The following is a 13,738-nucleotide window of genomic DNA, read 5'->3' as shown; positions in this document are numbered from 1 at the left end:
TCTGCAACTTTTCGGAGGCCTATAGAAAACCCCCAACAGAGTGACCTCTCCTTTCCTGTTTCTAACCTCAGCCCAAACTACCTCAGTAGACGAGCCCTCATCAAAAGTCCTTTCTGCCACCGTAATACTGTCCTTGACTAACAATGTCACACCTCCACCTCTTTTACCACTTTCCCTGCTCTTACTGAAACATCTAAACCCTGGAACCTGCAACAACCATTCCTGTCCCTGCTCTATCCATGTCTCCGAGATGGCCACAACATTGAAGTCCCAGGTACCAACCCATGCTGCAAGTTCACCCACCTTATTCCGGATGCTCCTGGCGTTGAAGTATACACACTTCAAACCACCTTCCTGCCTGCCAGTACACTCCTGCGACGCTGAAACCTTATCTATGACCTCACTACTCTCAACCTCCTGTACACTGGAGCTACAATTCAGGTTCCCATCCCCCTGCTGAATTAGTTTAAACCCTCCCGAAGAGCATTAGCAAATTTCCCCCCCCAGGATATTGGTACCCCTCTGGTTCAGGTGTAGACCATCCCGTTTGTAGAGGTCCCACCTACCCCAGAATGAGCCCCAATTGTCCAGGTATCTGAATCCCTCCCTCCTGCACCATCCCTGTAACCACGTGTTCAACTGCTCTCTCTCCCTATTCCTCTCCTCACTATCACGTGGCACGGGCAACGAACCAGAGATAACAACTCTGTTTGTTCTAGCCCTAAGCTTCCACACTAACTCCCTGAATTTCTGCCTTACATCCCCATCCCTTTTCCTACCTATGTCTTGGGTACCTATGTGAACCACGACTTGGGGCTGGTCCCCCTCCCCCTTAAGGATCCCGAAAACACGATCCGAGACATCACGGACTCTGGCATCTGGGAGGCAACACACCGACCGCGAGTCCCTCTCGTTCCCACAGAATCTCCTATCTATCCCCCTAACTATGGAGTCCCAAATAACTAATGCCCTACTCCTCTCCCCCCTTCCCTTCTGAGCAACAAGGACAGACTCTGTCCAAGAGACCTGTACCCCATGGCTTACCCCTGGTAAGTCGTCCCCCCTCAACAGTATCCAAAACGGTATACTTGTTATACAGAGGAACAGGGGATCCAGGGGATCGCTGCTCTGACTGCTTCTTACCCCTTCTAGCCATCACCACGTATCACAATTTCTCGGAGTAGCTCCCTCCCTGTAGCTTCTATCTATAGCTGCCTCTGCCTCCTGAATGATCCTGAGTTCATCCAGTTCCAGCTCCAGATCCCTAATCCGGTCTTCAAGGAGCTGGAATTGAGTTCACTTCCTGCGGGGAGAAGGTGCAAACTCCACACAGACAGTGACCCGAGGCTGGGAATCGAACCCGGATCCCTGGTGCTATGAGGCAGCAGTGGTAACCACTGTGCCACCCATGATGTGTTGAGACCTCCCTCAATTTGGTCTTCATTCATTCCCATCTGCAGAAAATTTAAACATCAGAAATTGGATTCACATCCTGGTAGCAGATGCTGGCAGGACCCTGGGGGGAGCACCCCACAGTGCGATTCCTAAACTGCATGCTCCTTTGGTGTTGGCCTCAGAGCACAGGCAAGGCTACAGTTCACCGGTCTTATCTGAAAGGCACAGTATGACAGTGTAGCATTCCCTTGGTACTGCAGTGGTCAGTCTGGGCGATACGCTGAAGGCATCGAAAGTGAGGCTGAACTGAACCCAGAAACCAAGATTAGTCAGGAGGTGAGTTACTCACGGCAGGATTCCCAGCCTCTGACCTGCTCTTGGAGCCACAGTATTTATATAGCTGGGTCCTGTTCAGTTTCTGGTCAATGGTAACACCCAGGATGTTGATAGTGTGGCATTCAGAGATGGTAATGCCATTGATTATCAAGGGGCAATGGTTAGATTCTCTCTTGTGGGAGTTGGTCATTGCCTGGCACTTATGTGGTGTGAATGTTACTTGTCAGCCCAAGCCTGGATATTGTCCAGACTGTGCTGCGTTTGGACATGAACTGCTTCAGTATCTGAGGAGTCGTGAATGGTGCTGAACATTGTGTCATCATCAGTGAACATCCCCACATTCCCTTCTGATGGGACACAGTGAGAAACCTCACAACACCAGGTTAAAGTCAACAGGTGCATTTAGCACTCACCTGATGAAGGCGCTCCGAAAGCTCGTGATTCCAAATAAACCTGTTGGACTTTAACCTGGTGTGAGACTTCTTACTGTGCCCTCCCCAGTCCAACACCGGCAACTCCACATCATGGTCATATGACGGGGGGAAGGTCATTGATGAAGCAGCTGAAGATGGTTGGGTCTCGGACACTGACCCTGAGGGACTCCTGCAAAGATGTCCTGGAGCTGAGATGATTGACCTCCAACCACCACAACCATCTTCTTTTGTACCAAATGTGACTCCAACCAGCGGAGAGTGTTCCCCTTGATATCCATTGATTCCAGTTTTGCCAGGGCTCTTTGATGCCACGCTCAGTAAAATGCAGCCTTGATGTCAAGGGAAGTCTCTCTCACCTCACCTGCTCTCAGCCAAGTTGTGTTTGGGAGGTAGCAGTGGGAAGGCATGAATGGGGTCATTTCCTCTGCTTAGTCTCGAGGACGTGGGCATTCGGCTCTCTGTCTGGCCTCAGACTCTGCAACCAACAGACCATTGAAATAACCAATTTGTGTCTGGTGTACTCTGCCTGGTTACCTGGTCCGACCTGTAGCAGTAAGAACAGACACTTAAAACATGCTCAAAGCAGTGGGAAGTGAGGGGAGGATATATACGTCTGGTAAATACCCGAGTAAATACCTGCTGGGAAGACGCAATGTGTGACTATCGGATAAAATGCAAATGGCCTTGGTTGGGTGATTCACTTTATGAATGGACACTCACTATCTGTGCTGATGTGTGTGGAATGGCCAATTGAGTGCAGTGAAGGAGTGGGGCTTTGGGAGAACAGGGGGACGGAGACTCAGAAGATGGAAGTCAGAAGTTATTTAGAAGGTGTAGCGAGAGATGGAACATATTCAGAACAGCTTGCGGTAAAAATGCATCAAATGTTGCTGCCATTCCATTGGCCTGACCCCGGTTCTTTTTGCCAACAGATGCCATGGTTCAAAGGTTGGAAGGTCGAACGGAAAGAGGGCAATGCCAATGGGGTGACACTGCTGGAAGCTCTGGATACTATCCTCCCCCCCACTCGCCCCATCTCCAAAGCTCTGCGCCTGCCTCTCCAGGATGTTTACAAGATTGGAGGTAAGCGGCCGGATTTGGGGTTAGGAGCAGGGACAACAACATGAAGAACAGGAGTGCGTGGGATAGGAGATCTGGGGCCAGATTTTTGCAGAGTCGGGAATGGTGAAAACAACCTCACACGCACACTCACACACACTCACACACACTCACACACACTCACACGCACTCACATGCACACACACGCACACACACGCACACACACGCACACACACACACACACTCACACACTCACACACTCACACACTCACACTCTCACTCACACACTCACACTCACACTCACACACTCTCTCACACACTCTCTCACACACTCTCTCACACACTCTCTCACACACTCTCTCACACACTCTCTCACACACTCTCTCACACACTCAACACACACTCAACACACACTCAACACACACTCAACACACACTCAACACACACTCAACACACACTCAACACACACTCTCACACTCAACACACACTCTCACACTCAACACACACACTCACACACTCAACACACACTCAACACACACTCAACACACACTCAACACACACTCAACACACACTCAACACACACTCAACACGCACACTCAACACACACTCAACACGCACACTCAACACGCACACTCAACACGCACACTCAACACACACACTCAACACACACACTCAACACACACACTCAACACACACACTCAACACACACACTCAACACACACACTCAACACACACACTCAACACACACACTCAACACACACACTCAACACACACTCAACACACACTCAACACACACTCAACACACACTCTCACACTCTCACACACTCTCACACACTCTCACACACTCTCACACACACTCTCTCACACACTCTCTCACACACTCAACACACACTCAACACACACTCAACACACACTCAACACACACTCAACACACACTCTCACACTCAACACACACACTCACACACTCAACACACACTCAACACACACTCAACACACACTCAACACACACTCAACACACACTCAACACACACTCAACACGCACACTCAACACACACTCAACACGCACACTCAACACACACACTCAACACACACACTCAACACACACACTCAACACACACACTCAACACACACACTCAACACACACTCTCACACTCTCTCACACTCTCACACACTCTCACACACTCTCACACACTCTCACACACTCTCACACACTCTCACACACTCTCACACACTCACACACACTCTCACACACTCACACACACACACACACTCTCACACTCAACACACACACATATTCACACACACTCACACACTCACACACACACTCACACACACACACACACACGCACTCAACACACTCAACACACACTCAACACACACACTCAACACACACACTCAACACACACACTCAACACACACACTCAACACACACACTCAACACACACACTCAACGCACACTCAACACGCACACTCAACACGCACACTCAACACGCACACTCAACACGCACACTCAACACGCACACTCAACACGCACACTCAACACGCACACTCAACACGCACACTCAACACGCACACTCAACACGCACACTCAACACGCACACTCAACACGCACACTCAACACGCACACTCAACACGCACACTCAACACGCACACGCACACTCAACACGCACACGCACACTCAACACGCACACGCACACTCAACACGCACACTCAACACGCACACTCAACACGCACACTCAACACGCACACTCAACACGCACACTCAACACGCACACTCAACACGCACACTCAACACGCACACTCAACACGCACACTCAACACGCACACTCAACACGCACACTCAACACGCACACTCAACACGCACACTCAACACGCACACTCAACACGCACACTCAACACGCACACTCAACACGCACACTCAACACGCACACTCAACACGCACACTCAACACGCACACTCAACACGCACACTCAACACGCACACTCAACACGCACACTCAACACGCACACTCAACACGCACACTCAACACGCACACTCAACACGCACACTCAACACGCACACTCAACACGCACACTCAACACGCACACGCACACTCAACACGCACACGCACACTCAACACGCACACGCACACTCAACACGCACACGCACACTCAACACGCACACGCACACTCAACACGCACACGCACACACTCAACACACACACTCAACACACACACACACACACTCAACACGCACACACACACACTCAACACACACACACACTCAACACACATACACACTCAACACGCACACACACTCAACACGCACACACACTCAACACGCACACACACTCAACACGCACACACACTCAACACGCACACACACTCAACACACACACGCACACTCAACACGCACACGCACACGCACACTCAACACGCACACTCAACACGCACACTCAACACGCACACTCAACACGCACACTCAACACGCACACTCAACACGCACACTCAACACGCACACTCAACACGCACACTCAACACGCACACTCAACACGCACACTCAACACGCACACTCAACACGCACACTCAACACGCACACTCAACACGCACACTCAACACGCACACTCAACACGCACACTCAACACGCACACTCAACACGCACACTCAACACGCACACTCAACACGCACACTCAACACGCACACTCAACACGCACACTCAACACGCACACTCAACACGCACACGCACACTCAACACGCACACGCACACTCAACACGCACACGCACACTCAACACGCACACGCACACTCAACACGCACACGCACACACTCAACACACACACTCAACACACACACACACACACTCAACACGCACACACACACACTCAACACACACACACACTCAACACACATACACACTCAACACGCACACACACTCAACACGCACACACACTCAACACGCACACACACTCAACACGCACACACACTCAACACGCACACACACTCAACACACACACGCACACTCAACACGCACACGCACACTCAACACGCACACACACTCAACACGCACACACACTCAACACGCACACGCACACTCAACACGCACACGCACACTCAACACGCACACGCACACTCAACACGCACACTCAACACGCACACGCACACTCAACACGCACACGCACACTCAACACGCACACTCAACACGCACACGCACACTCAACACGCACACGCACACTCAACACGCACACGCACTCAACACACACACGCACACTCAACACGCACACGCACACTCAACACGCACACTCAACACGCACACTCAACACGCACACTCAACACGCACACGCACACTCAACACGCACACTCAACACGCACACGCACACTCACGCACACGCACACTCAACACGCACACGCACACTCAACACGCACACGCACACTCAACACGCACACGCACACTCAACACGCACACTCAACACGCACACGCACACTCAACACGCACACGCACACTCAACACGCACACGCACACTCAACACGCACACGCACACTCAACACGCACACGCACACTCAACACGCACACGCACACTCAACACGCACACGCACACTCAACACGCACACGCACACTCAACACGCACACGCACACTCAACACGCACACGCACACTCAACACGCACACTCAACACGCACACGCACACTCAACACGCACACGCACACGCACACTAAACACGCACACGCACACTCAACACGCACACGCACACTCAACACGCACACTCAACACGCACACGCACACTCAACACGCACACGCACACTCAACACGCACACGCACACTCAACACGCACACGCACACTCAACACGCACACGCACACTCAACACGCACACGCACACGCACACTCAACACGCACACGCACACTCAAAACGCACACGCACACTCAACACGCACACGCACACTCAACACGCACACGCACACACTCAACACGCACACACACACACTCAACACACACACACACACTCAACACACACACACACACTCAACACGCACACACACACACTCAACACACACACACACTCAACACACACACACACTCAACACGCACACACACTCAACACGCACACACACTCAACACGCACACACACTCAACACGCACACTCAACACGCACACGCACACTCAACACGCACACGCACACGCACACTAAACACGCACACGCACACTCAACACGCACACGCACACTCAACACGCACACTCAACACGCACACGCACACTCAACACGCACACGCACACTCAACACGCACACGCACACTCAACACGCACACGCACACTCAACACGCACACGCACACTCAACACGCACACGCACACTCAACACGCACACGCACACTCAACACGCACACGCACACACTCAACACACACACTCAACACACACACACACACACTCAACACGCACACACACACACTCAACACACACACACACTCAACACACATACACACTCAACACACACACACACACACTCAACACACACACACACACACTCAACACACACACACACTCAACACACACACACACTCAACACGCACACACACTCAACACGCACACACACTCAACACGCACACACACTCAACACGCACACACACTCAACACGCACACACACTCAACACGCACACACACTCAACACGCACACACACTCAACACACACACGCACACTCAACACGCACACACACTCAACACGCACACACACTCAACACGCACACACACTCAACACACACACACACACACTCAACACACACACACACACACTCAACACACACACACACTCAACACACACACACACTCAACACGCACACACACTCAACACGCACACACACTCAACACGCACACACACTCAACACGCACACACACTCAACACGCACACACACTCAACACGCACACACACTCAACACGCACACACACTCAACACACACACGCACACTCAACACGCACACGCACGCTCAACACGCACACACTCAACACACACACACACACTCAACACACACACACACTCAACACACACACTCAACGCACACTCAACACGCACACTCAACACGCACATGCACAGTCAACACGCACACGCACACTCAACACGCACACGCACACTCAACACGCACATGCACAGTCAACACGCACACGCACACTCAACACGCACACGCACACTCAACACGCACACGCACAGTCAACACGCACACGCACACTCAACACGCACACGCACACTCAACACGCACACGCACACTCAACACGCACACGCACACTCAACACGCACACGCACGCTCAACACGCACACGCACGCTCAACACGCACACACTCAACACACACACACACACACTCAACACACACACACACTCAACACACACACTCAACACGCACACTCAACACGCACACTCAACACGCACACTCAACACGCACACGCACACTCAACACGCACACGCACACTCAACACGCACACGCACACTCAACACGCACACGCACGCTCAACACGCACACGCACGCTCAACACGCACACACTCAACACACACACACACACACTCAACACACACACACACTCAACACACACACTCAACACGCACACTCAACACGCACACTCAACACGCACACTCAACACGCACACGCACACTCAACACGCACACGCACACTCAACACGCACACGCACACTCAACACGCACACGCACACTCAACACGCACACTCAACACGCACATGCACACACTCAACACACACACACACACACTCAACACACACACACACACTCAACACACACACACACACTCAACACACACACACACACTCAACACACACACACACACTCAACACACACACACACACTCAACACACACACACACTCAACACACACACTCAACACACACACACACTCAACACACACACACACTCAACACACACACACACTCAACACACACACACACTCAACACACACACACACTCAACACACACACACACTCAACACACACACACACTCAACACACACACACACTCAACTCACACACACACTCAACACACACACTCAACACACACACTCAACGCACACTCAACACGCACACTCAACACGCACACGCACACTCAACACGCACACGCACACGCACACTCAACACGCACACGCACACTCAACACGCACACGCACACTCAACACGCACACGCACACTCAACACGCACACGCACACTCAACACGCACACGCACACTCAACACGCACACGCACACTCAACACGCACACGCACACTCAACACGCACACGCACACTCAACACGCACACGCACACTCAACACGCACACGCACACGCACACGCACACGCACACTCAACACGCACACGCACACTCAACACGCACACGCACACGCACACTCAACACGCACACGCACACTCAACACGCACACGCACACTCAACACGCACACGCACACTCAACACGCACACGCACACTCAACACGCACACGCACACTCAACACGCACACGCACACACTCAACACACACACACACTCAACACACACACACACTCAACACACACACACACACTCAACACACACACACACACAACACACACACACACTCAACACACACACACACACTCAACACACACACACACACACACACACTCAACACACACACACACTCAACACACACACTCAACACACACACACTCAACACACACACACACTCAACACACACACACACTCAACACACGCACACACTCAACACACACACACACTCAACACACACACACACTCAACACACACACACACACTCAACACACACACACACACACACTCAACACACACACACACTCAACACACACACACACTCAACACACACACACACTCAACACGCACACACACTCAACACGCACACACACTCAACACGCACACACACTCAACACGCACACACACTCAACACGCACACACACTCAACACGCACACACACTCAACACGCACACACACTCAACACACACACGCACACTCAACACGCACACGCACGCTCAACACGCACACACTCAACACACACACACACACTCAACACACACACACACTCAACACACACACTCAACGCACACTCAACACGCACACTCAACACACACATGCACAGTCAACACGCACACGCACACTCAACACGCACACGCACACTCAACACGCACATGCACAGTCAACACGCACACGCACACTCAACACGCACACGCACACTCAACACGCACACGCACGCTCAACACGCACACACTCAACACACACACACACACACTCAACACACACACACACTCAACACACACACTCAACACGCACACTCAACACGCACACTCAACACGCACACGCACACTCAACACTCACACGCACACTCAACACGCACACGCACACTCAACACGCACACTCAACACGCACACGCACACTCAACACGCACACTCAACACGCACACGCACACTCAACACGCACACGCACACTCAACACGCACACGCACACTCAACACGCACACGCACACTCAACACGCACACTCAACACGCACATGCACACACTCAACACACACACACACACACTCAACACACACACACACACACTCAACACACACACACACACTCAACACACACACACACACTCAACACACACACACACACTCAACACACACACACACACTCAACACACACACACACTCAACACACACACACACTCAACACACACACACACTCAACACACACACACACTCAACACACACACACACACTCAACACACACACACACTCAACACACACACACACTCAACACACACACACACTCAACACACACACACACTCAACTCACACACACACTCAACACACACACTCAACGCACACTCAACACGCACACTCAACACGCACACGCACACTCAACACGCACACGCACACGCACACTCAACACGCACACGCACACTCAACACGCACACGCACACTCAACACGCACACGCACACTCAACACGCACACGCACACTCAACACGCACACTCAACACGCACACGCACACTCAACACGCACACGCACACTCAACACGCACACGCACACTCAACACGCACACGCACACTCAACACGCACACGCACACGCACACTCAACACGCACACACTCAACACACACACACACTCAACACACACACACACTCAACACACACACACACTCAACACACACACACACACTCAACACACACACACACACACTCAACACACACACACACTCAACACACACACACACTCAACACGCACACACACTCAACACGCACACACACTCAACACGCACACACACTCAACACGCACACACACTCAACACGCACACACACTCAACACGCACACACACTCAACACACACACGCACACTCAACACGCACACGCACGCTCAACACGCACACACTCAACACACACACACACACTCAACACACACACACACTCAACACACACACTCAACGCACACTCAACACGCACACTCAACACGCACATGCACAGTCAACACGCACACGCACACTCAACACGCACACGCACACTCAACACGCACACGCACACGCACACGCACAGTCAACACGCACACGCACACTCAACACGCACACGCACACTCAACACGCACACGCACAGTCAACACGCACACGCACACTCAACACGCACACGCACTCAACACGCACACACACTCAACACGCACACACACTCAACACGCACACACACTCAACACGCACACACACTCAACACGCACACACACTCAACACACACACGCACACTCAACACGCACACGCACGCTCAACACGCACACACTCAACACACACACACACACTCAACACACACACACACTCAACACACACACTCAACGCACACTCAACACGCACACTCAACACGCACATGCACAGTCAACACGCACACGCACACTCAACACGCACACGCACACTCAACACGCACACGCACACGCACAGTCAACACGCACACGCACACTCAACACGCACACGCACACTCAACACGCACACGCACAGTCAACACGCACACGCACACTCAACACGCACACGCACACTCAACACGCACACGCACACTCAACACGCACACGCACACTCAACACGCACACGCACACTCAACACGCACACGCACACTCAACACGCACATGCACAGTCAACACGCACACGCACACTCAACACGCACACGCACACTCAACACGCACACGCACACTCAACACGCACACGCACAGTCAACACGCACACGCACACTCAACACGCACACGCACACTCAACACGCACACGCACACTCAACACGCACACGCACACTCAACACGCACACGCACACTCAACACGCACACGCACACTCAACACGCACACGCACACTCAACACGCACACGCACGCTCAACACGCACACACTCAACACACACACACACTCAACACACACACACACTCAACACACACACTCAACGCACACTCAACACGCACACTCAACACGCACATGCACAGTCAACACGCACACGCACACTCAACACGCACACGCACACTCAACATGCACACGCACACTCAACACGCACACGCACACTCAACACGCACACGCACACTCAACACGCACACGCACACGCACACTCAACACGCACACGCACTCTCAACACGCACACGCACACTCAACACGCACACTCAACACGCACACACTCAACACACACACACACACACTCAACACACACACACACACTCAACACACACACACACACTCAACACACACACACACACTCAACACACACACACACACTCAACACACACACACACTCAACACACACACTCAACACACACACACACTCAACACACACACACACTCAACACACACACACACTCAACACACACACACACTCAACACACACACTCAACGCACACTCAACACGCACACTCAACACGCACACGCACACTCAACACGCACACGCACACTCAACACGCACATGCACAGTCAACACGCACACGCACACTCAACACGCACACGCACACTCAACACGCACACGCACAGTCAACACGCACACGCACACTCAACACGCACACGCACACTCAACACGCACACGCACACTCAACACGCACACGCACACTCAACACGCACACGCACACTCAACACGCACACGCACACTCAACACGCACACGCACACTCAACACGCACACGCACACGCACACTCAACACGCACACGCACACTCAACACGCACACGCACGCTCAACACGCACACGCACGCTCAACACGCACACACACTCAACACACACACTCAACACACACACACACTCAACACACACACTCAACGCACACTCAACACGCACACTCAACACGCACATGCACAGTCAACACGCACACGCACACTCAACACGCACACGCACACTCAACACGCACACGCACACTCAACATGCACACGCACACTCAACACGCACACGCACACTCAACACGCACACGCACACTCAACACGCACACGCACACGCACACTCAACACGCACACGCACTCTCAACACGCACACGCACACTCAACACGCACACTCAACACGCACACGCACACACTCAACACACACACACACACACTCAACAC

General features: G+C 52.5%; 1 protein-coding gene across 1 annotated transcript in view; it reads left to right on the top strand.

The window, feature by feature from the left end:
- Nucleotides 1-13,738, top strand: part of LOC144508679 (elongation factor 1-alpha 2) — a 53,056-nt gene that overhangs the window by 19,886 nt on the left and 19,432 nt on the right. Inside the window, exon 5 of the mRNA XM_078236925.1 lies at nt 3,098-3,248. Coding sequence (XP_078093051.1) covers nt 3,098-3,248 — 151 coding nt within the window. The remainder of the gene's footprint in view (nt 1-3,097; nt 3,249-13,738) is intronic.

Source organism: Mustelus asterias, chromosome 20 (assembly GCF_964213995.1).
Source record: "Mustelus asterias chromosome 20, sMusAst1.hap1.1, whole genome shotgun sequence".
NCBI lineage: Eukaryota > Metazoa > Chordata > Chondrichthyes > Carcharhiniformes > Triakidae > Mustelus > Mustelus asterias.
The sequence above is the reverse complement of the archived record's forward strand: the minus strand, read 5'-3'. Positions and strand labels throughout refer to the sequence as shown.